At 47.8% G+C, this 26,340-nt stretch overlaps 2 protein-coding genes and 2 non-coding genes across 4 annotated transcripts; 3 read left to right on the plus strand and 1 right to left on the minus strand.

The window, feature by feature from the left end:
- The first annotated feature begins 4,687 nt into the window (after positions 1-4,687).
- RPS3 (ribosomal protein S3) lies at positions 4,688-9,531 on the plus strand. The gene is made up of 7 exons (XM_022593841.2): positions 4,688-4,791; positions 5,980-6,110; positions 6,387-6,480; positions 6,936-7,030; positions 8,202-8,389; positions 8,807-9,003; positions 9,459-9,531. The coding sequence occupies exons 1-6, from the start codon at positions 4,762-4,764 to the stop codon at positions 8,998-9,000; spliced, it is 732 nt and encodes a 243-aa protein (XP_022449549.1). The 5' UTR covers positions 4,688-4,761; the 3' UTR covers positions 9,001-9,003; positions 9,459-9,531.
- LOC115802644 (small nucleolar RNA SNORD15) lies at positions 5,674-5,823 on the plus strand. The gene has a single exon (XR_004023158.1). It is a non-coding gene; the product is annotated as a small nucleolar RNA SNORD15 (small nucleolar RNA).
- On the plus strand, positions 8,552-8,696 carry LOC115802661 (small nucleolar RNA SNORD15). The gene has a single exon (XR_004023173.1). It is a non-coding gene; the product is annotated as a small nucleolar RNA SNORD15 (small nucleolar RNA).
- An 8,145-nt stretch (positions 9,532-17,676) lies between the features above and the next one.
- KLHL35 (kelch like family member 35) lies at positions 17,677-25,617 on the minus strand. The gene is made up of 6 exons (XM_022593842.3): positions 23,085-25,617; positions 21,848-22,032; positions 21,267-21,385; positions 20,434-20,622; positions 18,871-19,059; positions 17,677-17,940 (listed from the first exon to the last, which is right to left on the minus strand). Exons 1-6 carry the CDS (start codon positions 24,116-24,118, stop codon positions 17,752-17,754), a joined length of 1,905 nt encoding a protein of 634 aa, XP_022449550.1. The 5' UTR covers positions 24,119-25,617; the 3' UTR covers positions 17,677-17,751.
- Positions 25,618-26,340: the final 723 nt, after the last annotated feature.

The following is a 26,340-nucleotide window of genomic DNA, read 5'->3' on the forward strand; positions in this document are numbered from 1 at the left end:
TCTGTACACTGGATCTTATTTTTATCGGAAGTAGGGGTAACAGAAGTGTGAGTCTTTTAGCAATGATACAAGACAATAAACTTTTTAAATTCTTGGGGAATTTCCTGGCAATCCAGTGGTTAGGACTCAGTGCTTCCACTGCCATGGGCCCAGGTTCGATCCCTGGTTGGGGAACTAAGATCCCACAAGCCGTGCAGCGAGGCCAATAAATAAATTAATTAATTAAAGTTCTTTAAAAATTTATTCTATAGTATTGTTCTCTTGATATCCACAGACTCAATTCAACGCCCAGAGTGAATCACTGATGAAGTTTAATCAAATCATTGAGAATGTGATGGCATCATCGTATCTCGCTTGGAGGCGTTATTATCTAAAGGAAGTGATGACCAAATGTAGTCGATATTATCCTAAAACAATAATCTCTTAAGAGGTGCTCTAGTGCAGGGGTCCCCAACCCCTGGACCGGTATCAGTGTGCAGCCTGTTGAACTGGGCCGCACAGCAGGAGTTGGGCAGCGGACGAGCAAAGCTTCATCTGTCACTCCCCACCGCTCGCATTACTGCCTGAACCATTCCCCCCCGCATCCTGTCCGTGGAAAAATTGTCTTCCATAAAACTGGTCCCTGGTGCCAAAAAGGTTGGGGACCACTTCGTCTAGTGGAGACTGATGTACCTACCCTCTCTCTGTCAATCCAGTTTTCCCTCTAGGACTGGCACAGATCCCTGGTTCTTCGGCTGAACACTGGAAAAAGTTGTTGGCTTATTCAGCGGTCTTGTAGGAAAAAAACATAAACCGTTGAACCCTCAGCCCAGCTAGATGCTCACCCCATGAGAGGTCCTCGGGAAGCAAGACCTACAGAGCCTGGTTAAGCAGAAGGGCTCCTCTGTCCTCCCACCTCACTGAGCAGGGAGGCAGACACACCCACCTTCACTCACTCAATTTATTTATTTATTTATTTTTAAATTTATTTATTTATTTATTTTTGGCTGCACTGGGTCTTCATTACTGCGAGCGCCGGCTGTCTCTAGTTGCGGCGAGCGGGGGCTACTCTTCGTTGTGGTGTGCAGGCTTCTCATTGCGGTGGCTTCTCTTTGCTGTGGAGCACGGGCTCTAGGCACACAGGCTTCAGTAGTTGTGGCACGCGGGCTCAATAGTTGTGGCTGGCGGGCTCAGTAGTTGTGGCTGGCGGGCTCTAGAGTGCAGGCTCAGTAGTTGTGGCCCACGGGCTTAGTCGCTCTGCGGCATGTGGGATCCTCCCAGACCAGGGCTCGAACCTATGTCCCCTGCGTTGGCAGGCGGATTCTTAACCACTGCACCACCAGGGAAGTCCCTTAACTCACTCAATTTAAATTCTCTCTTCTTTTTTTGCCAAGCTCCTCTAGTTGGATCTGCATGTGTTAAATGCTTTCTATGAGATTCCACTGTGCTGGTCTTCAAGTGACTAAACTGTACTCCAAAACTGTGGGCTATATTCATTCAACCAGGCAAGCCTCACCTTTGATTTTTAGGAATTTCAGGACAGGACCTGTGTGGTACTCACAGACACGTCGCCCTCTCTTCATAGTTCCAGGTACGCTCCTGTGGCATGAAGGGCCAAACTGAGTAAACCTTGTTTACATTTTGGATATCCAGGAAGGGATTAAGTCATTCTCGCAGTCCCAACTTTTTTTTTTGGCCACACTGTGAAGCTTGCGGGATCTTAGTTCCCCCACCAGGGATTGAACCTGTGCCCCTTGCAGTGGAAGCGAGGAGTCTTAACCACTGGACTGCCAGGGAAGTCCCAAAGTCAGATATCTTCCCCCCTCCGCCACCCCGCCACGCCGAACAGCTGACCAGGGATTGAACCCTGGACCCTTGACAGAAAGCACAGAGTCCTAACCACTGGACCACCATGGAATTCCCTCACGGTCCCAACTTTTAATTAGAATTCAGTGTAGGGACTTACCTGGTGGTCCAGTGGCTAAGACTCTGAGTTCCCAATGCAGGGGGCCTGGGTTCGATCCCTGGCCAGGGAACTAGATCCCACATGCCGCAACTAAGAGTTTGCATGCAGCAACTAAAGACCCTGCATGCTGCAACAAAGATCCTGCACACGGCAACGAAGATGCAGTGTGCCGCAATGAAGACCCAGTGCAGCCAAATAAATAAATATTCTTTTCAATAAAAGAATTCAGGACTTCCCTAGTGGCACAGTGGTTAAGAATCCGCCTGCCACAGGGGTGGGGTAGGGAGCGTGGGAAGGAGACACAAGAGGGAGGATATATGGGGATGTATGTATAGCTGATTCACTTTGTTATAAAGCAGAAACTAGCACACCATTGTAAAGCAATTATACTCCAATAAAGATGTTTAAAAAAAAAAAAAAAAAGAATCCGCCTGCCAATGCAGGGGACACGGGTTCAAGCCCTGGTCTGGGAAGATCCCACATGCCGTGGAGCAACTAAGCCCATGAGCCACAACTACTGAGCCCATGAGCCACAACTACTGAGCCCACGTGCCTAGAGCCTGTGCTCCACAATAAAAGAAGCCACCGCAATGAGAAGCCCACACACCACAATGAAGAGTAGACTCTGCTCACCTCAACTAGAGAAAGCCCTCGCGCAACAAAGACCCAACGCAGCCAAAAAAAATAAAAATTAAAAAAAAAGAATTCAGTGTATTGTGACTACTATTGTTTTTACAGCATTATTTTGAGTAATATAATGTCTTCTTAATAATAGATAAAGTGAAAGGCATTATGATAAAGGTAAAGGTTTCCTTCATGGGCTTTCTCCTGGGACCAGAGGACAATACCCAGGCAAGCATACTCTTGTGTCATTGGGAAGGGCAGCAGATGAGCTACTGTGGAGACTCCAGAGGTGACGTTTACCTGAAAGAACTTGCCATGGTCTGATCCTTAGCTTTGAGTCTCTGCAACTTGGTTTTGTGGGCAATGCAGTAAGTTATGGCACTTGTAAGCAAATGCATATGAACCACACAACCAAAAACTGATCTAGAATCATGCACTGATTTGCTTGATAATCAAACTTTGATTGACACTGGGCCTGAGCCAGGCCATATCCTAGACTCTGGATGTAATGAACAAAACAGGCTTGGTCTCAGCTCTTATGGAGCTTACAGTCTAGTGGGAGAAATATATTGACAGGCCATTCCGACCCAGTGAGATGAGTGTTATAGTTATGGGAGTAACTAGGAGAGGCCAATCCTAGAGGAAGTGACAGAGGGAGATGACACATGGAGAAAAAAGCTTGTTCCTGATTTCCTTACCTCAGTGAGCGTTGTCACTAAGCATCCACCCCTGGTGTCATTCTCAATTTCCCCCTCAACCTCAATCCATCACCAAGGTACATCAGGTCCACAGAATGTCTTTTTGGTTCATCCAATTCTTTCCATCTTCCCTGGTCCCTCTGTACAGCTCCCCCCAGAACTCTGTTAATTCCGTGATTATAGGACAGAGCTCAGCATCAGAGTTGTTTCAGCGCTGGGGAAAAGCTCAAATGGCTTCTAGGACCAGACAATAAGTGAGTGAAGCTGCCAGAGACCTTGGCACATTGAAAAACGCTTTTCCATATAACAGGGAAGGAGAGTGCTGCTATGAGGAAATGTGGGCCCAGTATTTTGCTAGACTTTTCTATATTTTTAAGAAAACCTAGAATAGTTTTATAGAGAAATCTGATTTTTAAATGGAGGCAAACTATTCAGGTTTAAAATAAAACTGTTCATCACAAGGAAAAATTTTTTCTTTCTTTTTTTTTGTGTCTATATGAGATGATGGACGTTAGCTGAACCTTTTGTGGTAATCATTTCTTGATTACCACAAGCCATTTCATGATGTATGTAAATCAAGCCATTATGTTGTATGCCTTAAACTTATACATTGATGTATGTCAATTATTTCTCAATAAAGCTGGAAAAGAAACTGTTGGTGAAGTGTTAAGGAGTGAAGTGTGCTGATGTCTGCAAGTAGCTTTGAAATGCATCAAAAGATGCATCGTTGTGTGGATAGAGGGATGGATAAATATATGATAAAGCAAATATAGCAAAAATGTTAATTGCAGCACCTAGGTGATGAATATATGGGTGTGCACTGTACAGTCCTTCCAACTTTTCTGTACACTTGAAAGTTTTCGTAATAAAATGTGAGGGGAAATTTTTTTAATTGAAAAAGAATTGTGAGCCACTATTGTGACTTCTGTCGCAAGTTGTAACAGACTATGAAAGTGAGGTAGAGGTAAATGGGTTAATAATATAAAGGGAATTAAACAGTCCTTAGGGGAGAAAAAAAACAGTCCTTAGAATATTTAATACATATTAGATACTATTATTATTATCATTTGGAACAGAGGAAATGGACACAGATTGGAAGAGATAGGCGCCTCAATGAATTTCATTGAGGGCTTTCAGCCAATTTTCATTACAGCGTAAAGTGTAGGGACCAGGGTTCCATGCATTTGTTGTGTGAGCTTATACCTGTAATTTCCATCTCTGCGCCGGACGTTGCTCGTTTTTAAACTGATGAGAATTGGACTCTAAACTCCCTCGTAGTTTTTAAGTTCCGATTGATCTGATCCTGTTTCTTCCCATAGATGTCTCCATCACTCTTCTCTTTCCTTTTACCTCCTTCCTAAAGTAAAAACTACATTTCCCATGAGCGCCTACAGGCGTCGACGTCGCGCAGTTCTTTGTCGTAGTACAGCGCCCTTTATCCGCACTTCCTCCCACTAACCCCTTCTTTTCCTTTCGGCGGCGCGTGGCGGCAAGATGGCGGTGCAGATATCCAAGAAGAGGAAGGTGAGATACACCGGGGCCCGGTTGCAGGGAACTTTGGAGCCGCGCGGGTCAGGAGTTTCTCTGCGTGCCGTCGCGAGCCCCGCGGCTCCCTGCCATGCCTCAGGCAGTGGCTGGGCCGCGTGGCATTCCCGTGGGCCGCGGATGGCGGTTGATTGAGCGCAGGCCCGAGCCGGGCGAGCGCAGTATGGTGGGGATGGGAGAGAGATTTCTGCCGGTTCCGGGCGGAGAGCAGAGATGAGCACCGGGGACCCCTCCTCCCCCGGAGAAGGCGCTTGTGAGCATTTCTTGGTCAATCAATAAAATTAGTGAACGTGTGGTGTTTTGAGGGCATGAGCCATTTCCCTCATCTTAACTGTGGCTTTGGGAAAGGGCTGTAGCAGTGTATTTTTCTTGTCTTCTTACTAGTCCTGTCGGGGTGCAGCCTTCTGACCCCAAAGACCTCAGTCGGGAAGGTTACTGACAATTTCTTGTTCCAGCTGGGGCCAAGGAAAAGTTCTGGGGAAATGGAGGGGGCACCTGGGGAAGACGCTTCCTTGAGTTTAATTTTTTGCTTTTCCATGGGAGAGAAGTGTGTAAAGCGCATTTGGTTTTAGACAATTTGCCATTTTGTGTACGCATAACATCTATGTTAAGGTGAAATCCACACGCTTTTGTGAGTTAGGATTTGCCGACTTTGTGAAACACCTGGGAATAATTAAGGTGGCTGGGATTCTCATGGGCCCAGGTGTGTCTACAGGTGAGACCGCTTAACTAAAGTCAGTATCTGCTCTTTTTGCTGGTTGCAAACATAGTGTTCCTGCTGTGCTGAATTAGTTCTAAATGTGCCATTTAAGAGCAGTTTTTTGTTTAGCATGTGTACCTACAAATGACAGTTTTAAAACCCTTCAGTGACGAGAAGATGACGAGTCTGACTGGAGGTGTTCTCTTTGTCCATGTGGCCCCTACTCTGTGCTGCGTTCTGTGGCACAGTTTTAAGGGCCCTGGGTCAAAGTAACTTCCAAAAGATGACCTAGAGGCATTTGTCTGAGAAGGGTTGCCATGTTTCCTCTGGAACAAAGGTAAAATAATCGATGATGGGTCATTTGTTGGAGGCGTTGAGTTTTGATGAGGGTTGCATTGGCTGAAAGGCTGGGCTAGAAAAAGTGAGCCTGTGCCCACATCCTAATTTTGAATTTACTTTTTGGTTAGTTCGTTGCTGACGGCATATTCAAAGCTGAACTGAATGAGTTTCTCACTCGGGAGTTGGCTGAAGATGGGTACTCTGGAGTTGAGGTCCGAGTTACACCAACCAGGACAGAAATCATTATCTTGGCTACCAGGTAAAAATTCGTTTTTCTGGCCGTCGCCTGTAATTGTCGTATGTACTAAGGTGGTCTATTCTGTAAACTTAGGGGGACAACCAATGAATTTAGTCTTACTGATTGTAATTTTTTTAAGCTGCATTTAGAAAAAAAATTAACTCTAGTTCTTGTCATCCAAAATTTATACTTGGCTTGTGTCAGATGAATGAGATTTTACTACCACACGTGCGCAAGATTTAAAATCACATCTGGAATTTTATGAGAGCTGTGAATTGTCATCTTTATTTTCCCCAGGACACAGAATGTTCTTGGTGAGAAGGGCCGGCGGATCCGGGAATTGACTGCTGTGGTTCAGAAGAGATTTGGCTTCCCTGAGGGCAGTGTAGAGGTGAGTGGTCCTGGTTTATGCCAGAGGTTACTGTGGACCTGGAAATGGCTCTTTAGGATGGTACTTCTGAAAACCCATATTATCATCCTGAAAAGCTCTTTGTGATCAGTGAGTAATACAAATGGATTGGTATTTTGTTGAAGTTCTTCTCATAAGCAGTTAGCAGGATTTTACATTCACCTTGGGTATAGTAATGATACATATGAAGGAATGGATGCCCCATCGGTCTCCTTGGTGTGGCCATAGAAAGAGCTAGGGGTGGGAGGGCAGTGAGGAATAGTTCAGCCTATGTCACTGAGTGTGTGTTAGGTGTGGGCATTAGAAGTGCTTTAGTACTTGGGTAGTACAATGATACATAAAATGGTGTATGCTTGTATAATGGATGTACTGGTTTTTATTTGAAAACAGTGGCAAAGGTAACAAGTTTAAGGATGTGCCTTGTTTCCTTCTTAAAGCTTTATGCTGAAAAGGTGGCCACGAGAGGTCTGTGTGCCATTGCCCAGGCAGAGTCTCTGCGTTACAAACTCCTAGGAGGCCTTGCTGTGCGGAGGTAAGTGTCCTGAGATTTTTAATGGTTGTGTCCTTTTGTGGGTCAGAATATCAGCATTTTGTTCATTTAGTAAATGAACTCTTTTTATGTGACAGGCTCGGCTAGTCTCTGAGGGTTTTAACAATAAGACGTTGCTAATCCATGTCGTCACTGAACTGGCAGCCTAATAAGAGAGACTTGTAAAGAATCAAGTTTTTAAAGATTGGTGGGTGCTTTGGTGGAGAACTATTCTGGGTGTGCTTTGGGAGTAAAACAAAATAGAATGGGGTGGTGCGGGGGAGTGGTTAGGGTTCCTTTTGAAGTCATTCAGATCCATTATGTGTTGTTAATTCTCTGGGGACTGTAAAGAGCTAAGACTCATCCCTGATGAGAGAGCTTAATATCTAGTCAGATTTCTGTGTATGTAGATAGTAACATGAGGAGTGAAGGACATGAGGTGGTTAGATTGGCCCTAGCGCTGGGCCTGCTCGTAAGATTGCAGCTGGCAGTTCTTCGAGTAGTTCCACTCTGTGGAGTAAATGGAAATGCCTTGCCTGGGTGTCTGGAATTTGTTAATACTTAACGCAGAGCCCTGGGAGGTTTTTCAGCGGAGGAGGGACGCTAGAGCTGTGCTGTAGACAGGTTGACATGGTGGCAGTGCTGTGGGCAAGGATGTGCAGAAGACTGCCCACCTGGTTTGAATGCCAACTCTGCCGCTTAGAACAGTGATTCTCAAAAGTTTGGTCCATGGGCCAGCATCACTGCCATCACCCGAGGACTGGTTAGAAGTAAAAATTCTCAGTCTCCAATCCGGGCTCACTGAATTGGGAAATGGGGGTGCAGCCCAGCTGTCTGTCGTCATAATCCCTCCAGGTGAATTTTGCACACACCAGAGTTTAAGAGTGGTTCATTTTAACCTTGAGGCGTTCCTAGTGTGCAGCCAAGGTTGGAAAGCACTTGGTTAGAAGGAACTTCGTGTGTTTCCCTAAGGAATTCCCTAAGATTAGGTGTGATGGGAATGGAAGAAAGTTTCTAGCTCTTGGGTCAGGCTCTGGTCAGACTTATTCTCCATTAAAGGAACATTGAAAGTAGTCAGTGCCGGCTAATGAGTGTTTTTTCTTTAGCATGGTGGGGTTGAGCAATCCTGTCTGGTGATAACACAAATGGCCATTTGTCTCTTGCGCTCCCAAAGGGCCTGCTATGGTGTGCTGCGGTTCATCATGGAGAGTGGGGCCAAAGGCTGCGAGGTCGTGGTGTCGGGGAAACTCCGAGGACAGAGGGCTAAATCCATGAAGTTTGTGGATGGCCTGATGATCCACAGTGGGGACCCTGTTAACTACTATGTTGATACTGCCGTGCGCCACGTGCTGCTCAGACAGGGTGAGCAGCCAGGAATGCTTGGGGCAAGGGGCTTTTTAAACGGGTAGACGTGGTTTTATATACACACCTCAGTGTTTGGGGAATTTGTCTGGGAGTCGTGGAGCATTTTTTTGTTTAGCTTCGTTGGAGAGAGTTGGTTTGTGTCTCGGCCACTTGTGTACCCTTCAGTGATGACACGATGACGAGTCAGAAAGGGCACATCCTGCTCTTGGTCCTTGTCAGTGCCACGTTCTGTGGTGCTGTGCATGGGTTCCTTTTGCAAAAGTGTCCTCTTCATTGATTGATTAGAGGCATTTGTCTGAGAAGGGACCAGACCCAGGGCTTCTTGAGTAGCCTCCTGTTTTCCTTCTGCCCCATCCCATTGTGTAGTGGGGGGCGATGGAACCATAGCTCGGTCTTAACTATGGCATCTTCTAGGTGTGCTGGGCATCAAGGTAAAGATCATGCTGCCTTGGGACCCAACTGGTAAGATTGGCCCTAAGAAGCCCCTGCCTGATCACGTGAGCATTGTGGAACCCAAAGATGAAATACTGCCCACCACTCCCATCTCCGAACAGAAGGGTGGGAAGCCAGAGCCGCCTGCCATGCCTCAGCCGGTACCCACAGCATAATAGGTATGTCTGTAAGGCCCTCTTGGGGCAGAATAGGACCCTATCCCATTGTCCTTGTTAACACTTGTGTCCCACGCTGTGAGAGCACCTAGTGAATAAAAATTGGATTACACTTGCTTTACATGAGAGAACACAGGTTGGAGCCAGGGACTCATTTAACATGGTATGCTATTGGGAGGAGTGTGTGCCTTTGGTCTCTTTAAGACATTCCTACGTTTACCACTGTTGTAAATATGAGTTTTTCTTTATTATCCTCCCTTAAAATTTTCAAGGCACTCTTGGCTAGTAATTAGCTGTTCTGAAGCAACCCCCTTAAAACAGTAACAACAAGCCTCTCCTGTGCCCAGCGCCTGTTGTGTTGTTTCTAGACATTCTTTGTGTATTAATTTTCATGCAAACCGGATATTCAGGTGTATTTTCTGTTCTTATTTTACTTTATTTGTTTTATTTGGTTTCAGGGTCTCCTTGGCCGCTGGATCTGGAGTCTGGATGTTGCTCTATAAAGACCTTTAATAAAATCTTTTTAAAAGACCTGTGGCCTGACTAGACTCTACATCCAGTATTCAGACTGATGGTCATGTCACTCCATGAGACCATTGCTTGATAGATTCTTAGGGTTGTCTGGTTCACAGTGTTCGTGTGCTTTCCCTAAAAATCCTGTTGGTTTCCATTGTACTTGTGAGGGGAGGTCCGGAACAGGAGGACCCAAGCAGAAGTAACCAAGGAAATACCTTGTGGGGGAGTAAATCTGGTGACGGTGATGGCTGATTGTTAACAGGGCGGCACCTTGATTGACTCAACCTGGAGTTCAGGGTTAGCAGTTTAGAAGGACGTATTTAGGATCATTTTCTCTATTACACATAGAAAATGTAATGACCATTACATTTTGGGTTATGCTGTGCTCTAGGTGGTGTTCATTTCTAGGTATATACATTCTCATTTAATCCTCAACATCTCTAAAAGGGAATTTGATTGTGCTGCTGATGAAGAAAGAGCCTGATGCTCAGAAGTAAGTTTGCCTAAGCATTATAGAGCTGTGATTAGAATCCACATTTCTATGTCCTGTTCTCTTTAACCATTACACTCTAAAAAAGTATAAAGAACATTTAAATTATCTACAGTTTTATCTGTGATATTTTGAAGGTGTTTGCTGATATGTATTTATTAGAAATTGGGTGCTTTTCATTTATTCAGGTGAAACTAGTGAGGGACAGGCTGGCATAAAAATCCTACAAGATTAATTAGAGGTAGTGAATTATGTTGAGAGCACGCCGACATTATCTGTGTGTGTGTCCCCTTTTAACAGAGCCTTGGATGTTTCTACTGTCTAGAGAGTAACATCTCATTGCTTTTGTCAGTGTTAATGGAGTTGAGACCATGTCTCAGTAGTAGAAATACTTTACAATTCTCCAACCACTGAAATAGCTCATGTGTTAATGACCATTTACTGTGTTCCAGGGAGTGGGTTCATGTAAATGTTTTATCTTGTGGCTAGGAACTAGAGCCTGAATACAAAAACATTTTTCATTTCCCTGTGCTTTCCCTTACCCTGGAGTGGCACATTTCCAGGAATGAGCCCTTTCTCAAGCGAAAGAAAGTTTTATGGAAAGGGCTGAGAGAGGTGGTTACTGAAAAATCTTAGCGTGAGAACTGAGCTAAGCTGATTTATTCCTGTATTTATTTCTGGACTTATGATGTAGTTCATTTATGAGGAGACTGTTGGTAGTGAAACCATTTCAACTAATTTGAGCCTGTGCCTGTGGAGTAGTGGTGCTGGAAACACGTTAAGACAGTCCTGGTCATCTAGAATCTTAGTGTCTAGTACTGGCATTGCCAGTCAGTTCTTTGCATATTTGATCAGGTGATCTTTTAAATTTATTTTCCTAGTGAGTTTTCTGCAGCAAACTTAAAACTGGAGGTCAAGTCTGTCATTCAGTAGTGCTGTTAACATACCACCAGGTGGTGCTGTAACAGGAAAGGTGTACCAAAGTAGCTTGGGGAGGGACAAGTAAACTCATGAAGTGTAACACATGTGCAGAAAAGTATGCAAATTATTAGTGTGCAAGTATGCAGCTTGAATTATCAGTGTGAACACCTCTGTCTACTCATTACTCAGAGGTGGAGGAGGGGTTAAATTAAGTGTTAAGTTACTTAAGAAAATCACGTAAGATGTAATGTAGCGCTGACATGAGCATTCCATAATCACAGCTCATCAAGAAGCGCAAACTACCTTAGAGGATGTCATCACTACCACCCTGAGATTCCCAGTGAATGATTTTTTCAGCCGTCCTTTTCTTTGCTTCACTTCCTTTGAGGTTCAGGTTTCCAGGTGTGCATCTGACGTCTAACCTTGTGGCCAGACTCATGCCGTGACCCTTCCCCTCAGTAGGCAAGGTGTTGATGCTGGTCAGCCAAGACCATGTTGTGAAATGGCCTTGGGACCGCCTGGTGGGAATAATGGCTGTTGGCAACATGGAAGCAAGTGCTGAAGCCTTCCACGGACTCTTCAAAAGATTTTTGTTAGGCTCTGAAGAGTTACTAGGTTCTGGTCATTAGGACTCCTGGCAGCTGGTGATGGGGGCCTCAAAAGCTGGGTGCTGATTGAACCACTTGCCCATCAGGCAAGGAAAGAACACCTGCTGGCATGGGAGAGTGTGGGAATAGGCCTAAAGGGCAAACAAAGGTTGGAGACCAACAGCACTGTAGAACCAGGAAAGGCACAGGAACTGGTGGGGTCCAGATGATGGTTAATTTTAGGGAGATGGGTTCCACCCCCAGACAATCTGGTTTTGCAAACCACTATTGAAAAGGCTGCTATAACCCACAGCAGAGTGTAGGCTTGGGGGCTGGCACACCCTCCCATCTCCCCACCCCAGGTCAGCTAATCTCCACTCCTAGTTGGGAAATGAGGCAAAGGCTGTGAGGATGTCAGCAGAGTGAGAGTGGAGGATACCTTTCCCTTGCAGAGCACTTTACAAAGGAGACTCAATGGGTTGTGGGGAGAAACTGGGCTTTGCAATCAGAGATCTGGGTTTAAATGCTGGCACCAGCACTCATTCACTGAGAGGATGCCTTTGGACTTTTCTGATCCTCAGTTACCTCACAGGGCTGTTATGGGAGTTAAAGGAGACCTAAATATCAGTATGTTTCCCTAAATATCAGTATGTTTCCCTACTATGTGTCATTTATATCATCTGGAGACAAGTTACAAGCCCAGGCCTTCAGGTCAGTCAGTCTGGATTCAAAATTAAATCCACAACTTTTAGCAGTACAAGCATGGGCACATCAGTTACATACCTGTGCCTCTGTTCATCTGCATGTTTTTAGCAGTGCCTGGCTCATAGCAAGTGCTCAGTAAATGCTAGCTGTTATTACTACCTACTTAGCATATCTGTCCTCTTGGAAATCATTAATAGCTAACTTCATGGTAATGGATTCTCCCCATCCTAACTGTAAGGGCCCTGACCACAGGGGCCATGCTTTCTGCTTCTACAGGGAAGTGGGCATAGCTGGGCAGGTATCACTAGCCCCATTTTACATGGCCTTTTTCTGTGCCGTGTTTCATTTAGTGATTGTTTCTGAGCTCCAGTGTGGCTACGTATAAATGAAGCTGTTGTATGTCAGTAAGGCCTGTCAACATCAGACCAAGAAAACATTTAGGTATCGTTGATAGTCAACATTTTCTGTCTCAAAAGATAGTTTTTCTTACTATTTTCTCCCTAAGAGACATGAGATCTTGACATTATTTTATGAAATGGCTATTAAGCCATTTCCCTATTTGTTACTAATCAAAGCTACATTTATAACTTGATAAGCAGCATGACCATGGTGAGGAGATTATTGTTATAGATTATTATATGCCCTGAGCCTGCTGTGGGTGTATCATTTAATCTTCCCAACATCCCTGTTATGGGCAGATTCCATTACTAACTTCATTTTATAGCAGTGTTGATTAACCCATGCAATACATCTTAGGCTTTGGAAAATACAGTTTGACCCTTAACAATGGGGGCATCAGGGGTGCAGACCCTAACTTAACAGTCAACTCTGTATATGCGGTTCCTCCATATCTGCTGTTCAGCATCTGTGGATTCAACTAACCCTGGGTAGTTTAGTACTATGGTATTTACTATTGAGAAAAATCCGCATATAAGTGGACCGGTATAGTTGAAACCCATATTGTTCATGGGTCAGCTGTACTTAGACTGTCTCAGAGAGATTACCACTTCTCATTTGAGAACAAGTAACATGAGATCCTAGATTGGCAACAACTTATCTGATCCCAAACTCTTGTTTCTACAACAACAAAAAAGATGGAGACCTGTAGCTCTGAAATTCAAATGAAACCACACTTCTGCTGCTCAGTCCTGTATTGCACTAATAGTTCAGCCGGCCAGGTGCAGCTGGGCCTTTGTCCTCTGGTGAGGACAGCTATGATGGGTTCATCCTGCCCTCACTGGCAAGCCATTGACTGCCCCCATGACGAGCCTGCACCCGACAGTCCTTTGTGTGGTGAACCAGAGAAGCTGGAGCCATTAAAATCCAAAATTGCCTAGAGAGAGGATAGGGCTCCCATAACCTTTAATAATGTATTTGCTTTACAGAGGGAGGGGAAGGGAGAGCATAGGTACTGTAGGGGGGCTGCTTTCCCATCAGGAGGGGGACCAGAGGAAATGGATCTTTTACTCACTGATTTACCCTTAATATACCAGAAAAAATAGCCATCACTATTTACCACCTGGGCCCATAAACACCCCCCTTTTATATTTTAAGTCACTGTAAGAATAAAGGAATAGTGAAAGTCAATTTTATTATAAATTTTAACAAGTATCCAAAATATTTAAAATTTAGCAAGTATTAACAGCATAACAATATACTAAAAACACTGGATTGTAAACTTCAAATGGGTGAATTTTATGGTATGTGAGTTGTATCTCAGTAGAGCTGTCATATATACATATATTTGTATGTGTATACATACGTATACATATATGAGTTATAACAGCAAACAACTTCACATTTTCATTGTCTAGAAGGATATATACCCCAAACGAGCAATGTTACTTGAAGGCAGTGAAATGTTTATCAGCTGCCATGAAGTGAAGGTATTCCTCTTGTAGCTGCTGATTCCAGATTTCAAATACATCTCTAATAAGCTCTAGCTTCTGGGGCTCTTTTGGTTTTGTTTAGTATTACACTTGGATTGTCAACACGCAGTGCCTCAAAAAATTTTGGTTGGGGCTTCCCTGGTGGCGCAGTGGTTGAGAGTCCACCTGCCGATGCGGGGGACACAGGTTCGTGCCCCAGTCCGGGAAGATCCCACATGCCGCGGAGCGGCTGGGCCCGTGAGCCATGGCCGCTGAGCCTGCGCGTCTGGAGCCTGTGCTCCGCAACGGGAGAGGCCACAGCAGTGAGAGGCCCGCATACCGCAAAAAAAAAAAAAAAAAAATTTGGTTGCTTATAACTTTGTTGAAGAGAGGATAGCCATTTTCTTTGCTTCATAATTTTAAAACATTTTCACTTTTAGATTTATAAAGGTCAATTCAGATGACCAGTGAATTTTTTAAATTTCTACAGCATCTTTTTCTCCACTCATCTTTATGTACAGCTGCCTTCAGCTTGTCTCTATGAACTGTAACAAACTACCAAGTAAATTTGGGGGCATAGTCATCATAAAAGATACATACTGTCACATTGTCTTTGAGCACAATGGGATAGTCCAGGTTTTTGTCACAAAGAATTGTGTGATGAAATCTTCCCTCTTGAACAACTTAATACAGTAGTCCCCCCTTATTTGCAGCGGATACATTCCAAGACCTCAGGGGTTACCTAAAACCGCAGATAGTAGGGAACTCTACATATACTATGTTTTCTCCTGTACTAATGGGTGGGTAGCATATACAGCATGGATATGTTTCAGATTTATAAAAGAATTCAAGTCCGTATAGTGATTACAAAGTAGAAAGTTTTATTCTATTATGTAAGAAGTTCTCCTTGTTCTTTGAAAGCCCGCTAAGAAAGAATTACAGTTATAAAATATCAATCTTTACAAATAGTTCTACTCAAAAAAGAAACTCAAAAGTTAAATTTGGGTTCATCGTTTTCTGATTGCATACCAAGAGTTGTCTCTGTTCTCAGCCAGTGAGAAGATGGCAAACCCATGTGTGGCTAAGGGGTCATGGACTTGTCTGGCTTCCCTCTGAACTGAATGGTAACAGTTCACATTCAGCAGGCAGCCTGGGGTGCCAGAGAGCAGTGGACTAGGAGCCAGGGGGATCCTTTGTATATGGTCTTGGTCTAACCAGTAGTCCTTGTAATTAGGACACGTGGCTGTCACCTTTTGCTTGTGTTCCTGTGAGCCTCAGTCACCAGGGACAAGCACCATGTCTCATCAAGTCGGAAGCCCAGAAGGTCAGGGACAGTATCCTATCAGGCTGGAATTTCCCACGTGGAAATGGTGTATCTCCTACTTCTAAACAACTGCTTTGCTGTGCCCCACACCATTTTCTCAGATTAGCAGAGGCTGCATGGAGGAAGCAGACTTTGGAGATAGCTGGACCCGAGTTGGAATCCTGGCTCTGCCACCACTCACCAGCCCTGTGACCTTAATTAGCAGGTCACTTCACAACTCTTGAGTCTGTTTACTCATTTGTAATCGGAGGTGGGAGGGGGGGAGGGGAGCAGTAGTAACTACCTCACAGGTATTATGAGATAGAAATCCAGGAAACCTTGATTTAAGGTATTCAGTAGAAGGGTTTGTTCCAGTCACTGGAGGACCCAGAGATGAAGGTGACACCTTTCCTGCCTCAAGAGGCATCCTATGGGTGTGTCAGGAGAGACCAGAGATGTTACACGAAGGCCTGGCCATATGTCAGGTGATGGAAGAAGGGCTGATTGGTCAGCTCTTGGGTGGACGGTGTCAGGTCTAACCAGGCAGACAGAGCAGGAAAGGGCATTGGCACTTGCATGAGCAAGCACTGGGGCACAAATGGCCATCATGGGGGAAACTGGGCAATCTGTCTGGCTACACAGAAGTGCTGAGCCTGGGTAAGCTGCCCATGTCTCTGGGGAGAGCTTGCCCTGGATTTGCCCCTACCCTTTCCACTCCGGCTTTCGCCTGGGTAAGCAAGCAGTACAGCACCGTTGCTTTGTCCTGGGTGTTATGCATGGGGTGGGAGCAGGAAGGCTCTGAGGCTGGGCCTCTACCCCACTCCCCTCCCCCTCTGCCATTATCAACTGTGTCCAGATGGTCACAGGCTCCCTAATCTGGGATAATCGGAGGGTAGGAGCTCAGCTGGGACCCGGGCCTTTATGCTGCTCTGTGATGGGTCAGCCCCAGCTGGAGAGATCCCGCAGACAGGGCCCTGGGGCTTTGGAAGATGGCTAGGGGCTTAGTGCTGGCCCTGTGCTGGAGGAGATGGAGGAGCAGATGACAGCTCTTCAGAAGGCAATCTGAGTGCAAATAAGGGGAGCCCCAGGTGGGGCCTGGCTAGCTCCTCTGGGCCTCAGAAATACAGGCACAGAATCTGAACCGCTGGGCCTTGATTCACAGAGTCTGTGGCATCAGTCCTTTGTTCCCTCTCTTTCTACTGAGTTCACCCCTCCCGACCCAGCAGTTTTATGTTGCTGCCCTTCAGCCCCAGACCAACCCAGGCGCTTACAATGGCATCAGGAGCTTGTACCCCACGTTGATGTTGGGGATCTCACACATCCAGGTGCAAAGCTGGGCTCATTGGTGTCTTAGAGGCCTGTGGCTCTGGTGCCCACTACCGGGGGCCTCCAGTTTACTGCGAGTCTTGACCCCCGAGGCTGCTTGGGGTTCTACAACTGTTCTGTTTTGTTTCAGCTTCTTTCATGAGCGGGGGAGCCCCACCTTGGCCCAGGCTTCTAGCAGTGATCCTGGTTTTAAAGCCTTTATCCCAGAATCTGAATTTAGAAGCTTGAGCTTCTGCCTTATGTTTTACAATTCTGTTTCTGGTCCTCAGACATGTTTGCTTACTTACAAGCCTATGCCTCAGTTGTCTGGCTTTTAATTTTATCTATCATTGCTATAGGTGTTTGAATTGGAGAGGGTGGTTTAGAAAGGGAGAACCATCCTGGCCAGAAGTGTCTCATAGATTCTAAAGCTTCATGGAATCTATGAGTCATAGATTCTGCCTCTTACTAAGTATGTGGCCTTGGGTGAGTCTCCTTATCTTTTAAAATCAGTTGCTTCTCTGTAAAATACAGATATTAGTAACTAGCTCACTAAAAGTTTTTTTTTTTAAGTGCCGATAATCTGAAATTTAAGAATAGTGACAATTCTTGGGAGGAATGTGCAAAGGGATGGGTTTGGAAATAGAGGGGCCTACAAAGGCATTTCTTAAGCTAGTGATCTATGTCTTAAGCTAGGTCGTGGGAACACATTTATTTTATTATAATTCTTAAACTGTACAAAATATATTTCTTCTTTTTATGCATGAAATATTTCATAATTTTTTAAAATGTCCACGCTGCTATTATGAAGGTAAACGAGGTAATAACATATGAAGGTGTTTTGTAAAGAGTCAAAGCAGGGAGCAGATACTGGGCATTACTTCTCCAGGCAAAGGAGGCTTGAGCTGGAACACAGACCCAACCTTTGAAGGAGGTTTTATTTCTACAAGAAAAGGGGCAGTAAGCTAAGAGGCTGTTTACACCGAGGTGCCATGAGGGGAGCAGTGGTGAACCTGAGTTCTCCCTCCCCTCCCCACCTCCTGGTTCAAGTATGAGTCACCTGCCCAGGCTCTGGACGATGGTGACGCAGCCATGGGAGCTGGTGCAGCGCTGCAGGGATGGCTGGGCCTCCACCTGCCCACTGCTGGGGTCAAAGGTGAAGATCCTGTCGGTGCTTTCCCCATGATCATCCCGCCCGCCAAGGATGTGGACTTTCCCATCACACACAGTCACGCCACAGCTCTCCTGGGTGGACAGACAGACAGACAATTAGCTATAGGGTCCAGCCTGGAGCTCCCTCTGTCCCTAGCTGGCCAGGCCAGACAACAAAACCTTGACCCACAGAATATGAGTAGGCAGTCTGGAAGGTAGAGAGGTAAGAATTGGGTGGACCTGACTTCAAGCTCTGGCTTGACCCTTACTAAATGAATGGCCTTAGATAAGTCACTTCACGTTTCTGGGCCTCAGTTTCCTCATCTGCAAAGTAAGAATAATAATAGTACCTTCTTCATAAGGTTCCCTTAACAGTTAATGAGATTAAGCATGTAAAGCATTTTACATAGTGCCTGAAATATAGTAAGCACTCCAATAATAATTACCACCAGACTCAGAGAAGCCAGAAATCTCAGGCTCTTAGAATCACTGGAGGTCAGAACTGGCAGGGATCACCAATCCATCCATACCCCTATATAGTCTCTTTGGAGAGGGAACAGAACAGTGCCGGGAGGCAAGAAATGCAGGTGTGGAGCGTCCAGGGCCTAGACCTCCCTTCTCTGATATCACTGAGGCAAGGGAAACTTACCAAGTCCCCTCTCCATCCTCCCCCCTCCTCCAACAGTAAGCTACCACCTGGTGGCCTACAGATCAGGAGAGACTGCAGGGTCATTGAAACCAAGCCCCCCATCCAAAGCTATAGCACTTGGGACTGGGGTTCTAGGTTCTGCCTTACATGGCTTTAACTGGTGGCCTCAACCTCTCTAAGGCCAGTCTCCTTATCTTTGAAGCCCAAGGCTGATTATCGCTGTGAGACAAAGCTAGAGAACTACCGCCTAGTAAAACCGCCTAGCATGGAGTCAGACACAGGACTCGCTACCTCTGAGAACCAGATCCTTAGAAGTGGGTTTTTACTCCTAAATGGAACCAGTGCCAGGGCTGTGCCCAGGCCCCTCCACTTACCACAGGGCTGGGGAGGACAGCTGCCTCCCCCCAGACATCCATCCCAGGGTTGTAGGTGAAGATTTTGCTCATGAGGCCCCCAACCACATAGATGGTATCCTCCAGGGCGACAGCCTCGAGACACCGCTGCGAGAAGGGCGCTGGTGACCGCAGGCTCCACTGGTCCTCCTTGGGGTCAAAGCACTGCACCTGAGAGGAAGGAGTGGCAGAGGTGAAGCCTTGCCCCTCAACTGCCCTGCTGCCCACACCTCCTATCTCTCTCGGTCAAGGGGACTCATTCAACACATATGCCTATGTCCACCAGGCCTGAGCATGTGTGTCTCCCCTCACGTGTGCTCAGTCTGGTTCTATATTCCAGCTCCTCCCCCTGGACTCCCATTGTCAAAAGCCTCCTCATCTTTCAAGGTCCAGGAAGAGGTCTGTATCCCAGGAGGTGGAGATACCGTCTGCATGGGCTCGCAGAGCAGGTCCCCCATGGAGGTGCATTCCTGGCTGCATATACTGTCAACCCTCTTCCTCCCTGGTGTGCTGAGGTCATGACCAGATTCCAGCTGGGATGTCTTGCAGCCCCCATTTCTATAGCTGTCCACAGGCCTCCTAGGCTCACAGGTGTTTATGACGCCTACAATTTCTGAGGGTTCATACCTGTAGTTGCCTGCTCACCTTACTCCCTACTTCCTCAGTTGTGTCCTTGGAAACCCCCAGAATGGCCTATTCATGTCAGTGGTGCACAAGAAGGTGCTAAAGGGCATTCCCCCAGCCAGCCCAGGAAGGTGTGCTGGGAGTGGAGGGGGAATGAGGAGGGTGAGAGATCCTAGTTTGGGAAAGAGTCATATCTCAGGATCACATGCCTGTGAGGCCATCAGGGTGGGGAGGGAGCTGCCACAACGAAGATCAGTTTTTAGTCACAGAAAGCCTAAATGTACAATAGAAAACTTGGTAGACATTGAAATGATGGCTGTGAAGAGTTTCTAAGCATGTAGAAAGTGCTTATACTTGGAACAAGAAAAAACAGAATACAAAATTTTACTAAAACTAAAACAAAAGCAAAAGTCAACTCAGAGGAAGCTTAGAAGGCATTGCACCAAATATTAATGGTAGTAGTTATCCTTAGGTGGTGAGATTATGGATGATTCTTTTTTCTATTTCTCTGTTTTCTAAATTTTTAATAATGGTTTTTTGGGTTTTTTTGGCCACACCACGTGGCATGTGGGATCTTAGTTCCCTGACCAGGGATCGAATCTATGCCCCCTGCAGTGGAAGTGCAGAGTCTTAACCACTGGACTGCCAGGGAAGTCCCAAGTGTATTGTATTTTGGAATGGAGGAAAAGCATTTTAACTAGTCCCACCCTTGCCCTCACTTAATTTTTTAGATCTATGAAACCCATATGGCACCAGCCCAAACATTCGGGTCCAGACCTACTGTGTGACCTTTGGGTCATCTCTCTGAATTCATTTCCTTGCCTGAAACATGGGGATGACTCCTCAGTGCGTGGACGAGGACATGAAAGACCCTGCTCTGCGCCAGGCACACAGCAGGCCTCCACCATCCTCTCAGCTCACCTTGTTGGTGTTGACGCCGTCCCGCCCGGCGCCCCCCATCACGTAGAGCCGGCCGGCGCAGGGTGCCACAGCAGCTGAGCTCACTGCCTCTAGGAGCGGGGCCGCAGCAGCCCAGGTGTTGGAGAAGGGGTCATAGCGCTCTACGCTGCACAGGCGCCGCAGGCCGTCGAAGCCGCCCACCACGAACAGCTGTGGATGAGGGCATCGCCAAGAGTCAGGGCTGTCTGCGTCTCGGCCCCGCAGCCTCTGGCTGTGTGTGGAGAAGCTATCCCACCAGGGGCGCATCCCAGCTCCTGGCTCCGCGTCCTGACTCCCCATTATTGAACCTCCCTTAGCCGATTTTCCTGTACTAACCGGATGATACTGGTTTGTAGGATGGGTGTTGAATACAGATTAGATCTGTAAAATAACTGGCACCAAGTTGATGCTTAATAAAAATACCTACTAATTTCTTAAAGGTTTACCACCTTACTTAAGTGATGCTAAGAAGCACTTTTATTTGCATTTCTGAATTCGGGATGTAGCTTGCAAAGATAATTGGCAGATTTTTTTTTTCCTTTTTCTTTTTGGTCTTAAGTGGCAGAGTCAAGATTCAAACCGAGGCTCGTCGGCCCCAGAGCGCACACCCTTGACCACCTGCTACTAGGCTGTACTATTACAGTAATTACTATCATTATTAGCATTAGCATCATTATGCAACTTTGGGCAAGTCCTTTTTTCTTTTGGGGGCCTCAGATCCCTTCTTACAGAGAGCAGATTGTAAAGGGACTTCCCCCAGTTAGTCCATAGATCTCTACCTTGAGCCCAAGGCAGCAGCTGCCGGGTGTCCCTACCTGCCCCTGCACGACCGCCATCTTGTGCCTCCACCTGCCCTTGTGCAGCGAGGCCACCTTGATCCAAGTGTGCAGATGGGAGCTAAACATCCACACATCACGGCTGTTGATGTGGCCTCCTAGGGAGAGAGAAGCAGCTGTTGTTCCCAGGCCCTCTTGCTATCCCCAGGGGAGCAGGGACTGTGTTTTATTCTCTGAGTCTCTAGGGCTCGAATCTCAGGGAGGGCACCATCCATTGGTATCAAACCGATCTTTGCCACTGTCAAGACAACAGGGGAAATTCTTAATTTCCCTATAAAATTGGGTTGTAATGGGAATTAAATAACTAATGTAAGCTGCTTAGCATAATGCACAGCACATGCTAGGCTAAAGAGAAGTGATGAGTACTAATCTGAGTTGAAGTCAACATTGCAAGGGTGGAGTCACACCAGTGATTGGCTCTGCAGTACCACCTCAGCCAGTAACTGTAGGTTATCAGGACCGATCTGCTCCTATAGTCTGGTTGGAGGGAAGAACAGAGGGCGGCGCACGGGAAGTGATGAGCCAATCCTGTGGGACTCCGGCTATGGCTCCGCCCTCACCAGAGACATAGATGTCATTGCGGAGAGTGCAGGTCGCGAACTCTGAGCGCGCGAAGCCGGGCACGCTGGGCAGTGGGGTCCAGCGCCGGCTGTCGGGATGGTAGGCGTCGGCGAACGGCAGCTTAAGGAGCCCCTTGCGATCGCAACCGCCGATGACCACGATCACTTCAGCTAGGTCCATGAATCTGGCGTGGGGACAAGCCCAATGCCGGTTAACCCACACACGTGTTTCAGCCCTATTTCACCCGCTCATGGACTGCACTATATGGTCCTGCTGCCCTTCTGTGCGCTTCTGCTCCCCACCCTCCGCATGCTGGACTCTGCCACTTTCAGCCTCCCCTCTGGCTACTGAGGGGAAGAGGGGCACTACTCCTTACCCCGTTCTACTGACCTCTAAGTTACAAGAAAAGAATCTTTACAGAGTCCTTACCCTTACCTAGAAAAATCACCTTGTTTAATCCTGACTTTGGCTTGCAAAAGTCATGTAGCTGTAGGAGACAGAGGTGGAATTCAAGCCCAAGTTGGTGTGCCACTAATTCTCTTCACCCTTTTCTGACCTCCATCGTGGACTAATTTTGCTGTGTCCCTCCTCCTATAACCATCTCCTAAACTTATCCCCTAATCACTAAATCCATTGAACCAGGCTACACGCCCTTTCAGCAAATCATTCTCCCTCCCACTGACCCCACCAGAATTTCCAAACCCTTTAGCCAATTCCTACCTAATTCCTTTGACAAATATTGAACATCTTGCACCAGGCCCTGAGCTTACTGTTGGAGATACAGTGATGAGTAAGACAGAGTCTGTCCCTTATTCCTGTGAGGGTGACAGACCATCTTGACTACTCCACCCGAAGTCTTCTGGTCTGGTGTTCCAGGGGTGGGAATAAGCCTTTCTTTTTTTCCCCCCAAGCCCTGCCTATTTATACCCCTTACTAGACTGTGCTCCCTGAGGGTAAAGGGTGTTTCCAAGTCACTCCTGAGTCTGCACTGAGGCAGAATGTGCACGAGATGTGAGATCCCTGCATTTCCCCCATTGGACTATGAACTCTTTAAGGACCCAGCACCAAGCCTATGAAATGTCTGTTGTATGTATGACAGTCTCATTCAAGAAGCATGATCAAGTGATAGGATTAAAGGATGATGGCGGATTGAGAGAGCAGTTGAACAAGGGAATAACAGGAAATAACGCAGGGCAGGAGGCAAGGGGCAGCTGGGAGGGAGGGGGCAGGGCGTACCTGCGCGGCCGGGCCCGCAGTGTGCCGGTCTCGCGGCCCAGGATGAAGCAGGCACGGGCCTCTAGCAGCAGCGGGCGGCACTCACCGCAGGCCTGCAACAACTCGTCAGCCTCTACCTTCTCCAGGAAATAGGCGGGCGCCAGCAAGGGCAGGCGCACGTGCTCCAGCAGGCGCCTTAGCTGTCCGCGGCGGGCTGGCGGGTCGTGACGCACCCAGCGCATGGCCGCTTCGAACACGGCCTCCTCGTGCGCCACGCCCAGCGCTGGGTCGGCCAGAAGCGCTGCCACCTCGTCGGGCGTCAGCTCCAAGAAGTCGGCGTGGCGCGCCACCTCGGCGAAGGCCTGGCGCAGCACGCGGCCGCAACGCTCGGCCAGAGAGGCGAGGGAGAAGGCAGCGGCCACGCGACGCAGCGCCAGGCTGTTAGCGGCGCGCAGGCGACCTTCGAGGAAGCGCGCGCAGGCCTCGCGCAGGCCTGCCACGCCCAGTCGCTCGGCCAGGGCCAGCACCGCAGCCGCTTCGTCCTCCGCGCGCAGCCGCACGCCCGCTCCGTACAGGTAGTCGAGCACCACGGCCAGCGCCGTCGCCACCGCTGTTCCGGCGGGGCCCGGCGCCTCGGGTACCACGGGCACCATAGCCAGGCCACGCTCTGGCTGCCCAGCCGCGAACAGGCTGCGGAAGTAGGTGCTGCCCGCGCTAAGCGCTGCGCGGTGGCATGGGAAGTCGCGGCCGCCGGCACGTAGCACCACGTCGGTGAGGGTGCCGCTCCGCCGATACGCATTCAGGGTGTGCAGGATGCGCTGTGCGTGGCAGGACCCCGCGCACGGCGCCTCGGAGCCCCAATCCAGCTCCGGCTCCTCCGGCACTGGGCCCTCCAGCGTCCTGCCGGGCAGAGAACACAGACCGCGTCGTCGGCAAATCCACCTGGCTGGGGCCCCGTTAGAGGGCAGGAGGCCTCTCACCCACCATTCCTTCCGTTGGTTCACTGGTTTACTGAGGCAGGCGCGCATTATCTTAACTGGTGTGCTTTCATTCATGCGACCACTCTTCCTTCCGTCCACCCGTCGAGATTCCTAATGGCCTCAATGAGCTAGTCCCAGCCTACCTGAAGGTCTAGACCCTGTCTTAGCTGTACCACCTCCTCCTCCACTTACCCAATCAGCCATACTGCTCTTTCTGTTCTTCAGACGTACTAAGCTTTTTCCTATCAGTATTGGCAGGAGACAGATGGCATGCTCTCAGATGGGGTAACTTAAGGAGATTCTAATAAAGGAAGGATTTACAAAAGCATAGACAGTGTTTTGGGACTCCCACCAGGGATAGAGCAGTGCCACATGGCTACCAATAGCAGGGAGACTTTACCTCCCCAAGGTCTAAAGGTGGAGGGCTGGGAGATTATTGGAACCTGCACAAAATATCTGTATAAGGAGGGCCCTCTGACAGGAGCTGTAGCCTTTGGTCAAGGAATTCAATCGACCCCACAGAGATCCAGTCTGTGCGGGGGGTATAACTCTACCCCCATCTCCTCACCCCGTCCACTCTCCTTGGGATCTCCGGCAGGTGCTCCCTGTTGACCACACCTTGATTATTCTATTTAATGTCTGCCCCTCCCCAAGAGTACAGGATCTGGCCCATAGTAGGTCGAGTGAATACATTAAGTTAGTATTTATTGAGAGCCTTTTCTGTGCCAGTCAGTGAACAAGACATAGTCCCTGCCTTCCTGGAGCTCGCAGTGTGGCAGGGTCCCATGGGGAAGTACAGAGCATTAGGAGACTGAGAATGATAAGTAGCATTAGCCAGGTGAAGGGAAGGGAGTGGAGGGAGGAAGTCTCCAGCTGAGAGAACAGCCTGTGCAGAGGCCCTGAGGGAAAGAGGACATGAGATTAGAGCCCAGGCTGAGAGGGAAGTTGACCTTTTTCGTAAATTTTCTGTTCTCAAGGAAGCCCTGTGGGGGAGTGGAAAGAGCTGGCTCTAAGGACTGATCCGGGTGCTAATCCTGCCTCTGCCCCTGACTCGCTGTGTGACCTGCTCAAGTTACTCCCCTTCAGGTTCCTTATCTAAAATGCGGTCATAATGCCTCTCTCACATGGTTGTTGTGACTTGGTGACTGTGAAATGGAATGTATGAAAAGTGCTAGGTATACAGTACAAACTCAACAAATGTTTCCTTACATGTTTTTACCCAAGAGGAAGGGAGCACACCACATGTGTTAGTTGCTTTTATGTACATAATTTCATTTGACCCTCACAAACCTGAAGAGTTTCTTTAGACTTCTTCCCCTCTTCTTTTTTAAGTTTGTCATGAGGAAACAATCACATAGATGGAACCTGCCCTTCAGAGGTTGCTGTGAGGATCAAAGGAGGGGTGTTTGTGAAAGCATTCTGTAGCCTGAAGGGCTGTAACGGATTGGTTATGATTTGGCCATTATGAACATACAGCTTCTGCTTGCATACTTCCAGGGACAAGGAGTACACACCTTTATGTAGCAACTTACTCTAGAGGAGCAGACCTCTGCTCTCTGCTCCTTGCTTCTCCCTCCATTCTCCTGATCCCAGCTGCTCTGCCTCCCCTGAGACTGCTTTGCCCTGGAGATCAGATCTTGCCCAGGAGTCAGTCTGGCTTTCACTATTTATGCCTGGGCCATCCAGTGTGGTGAATCCCCTGTCTTAGCATCAGAGGAAATGAGCTTCCTGATGGGCAGGGTCCCAGGAAGTTAACTACTTTGCCCAAGTAGAGGGGCTGGGCCCTGAACCCACCTGGCTGTAGACTCTGCATGCCTAGCGGCTCAGCCACCCTTGCCAAGGTTGGGGTGTATCCCAAGGAGCAGCGCAGGACCACCGGAAGGAGTTGATGGGGTCATGGGAGCATGCTGCCTTCATTCTATTTTCCACTGGCTGAGAAGGCAGCCCCCTCTAAGCTGACATCCGAGAGGGCAGGCCTCATCAGCGTCAGGTGGGACTTCTCTCTGCAGAGATGTCCCGGAACTGGGGGCTGCCAGGGGAGAGGGAGGGAGTCCCCTCCTGGGGAGTGCGCCAGTACTTTTTCATTCATTCTCCTGCTGTCTCCTGCACTGGGCACTGTGGACACACTGGGACATCAGACCCAGTTTCCACCCTAGGGATTTCCAGTCTGGGGGCCGAAGGACAACCCATTGGAACATGAAAGGTAGGGATTTCCAGGCAGGGCTTGATCTAGTTTTCTCTTATCCCAGCTAAGAGTCTAGGCACCTCAGGCCAAGGGTGCTGACACAGACTGAGGT

This window comes from Delphinapterus leucas, chromosome 7 (assembly GCF_059928025.1).
Source record: "Delphinapterus leucas isolate spDelLeu-1000000601 "Yukka" chromosome 7, BTC_Dleu_Yukka2, whole genome shotgun sequence".
In the NCBI taxonomy this organism is placed as follows: domain Eukaryota; kingdom Metazoa; phylum Chordata; class Mammalia; order Artiodactyla; family Monodontidae; genus Delphinapterus; species Delphinapterus leucas.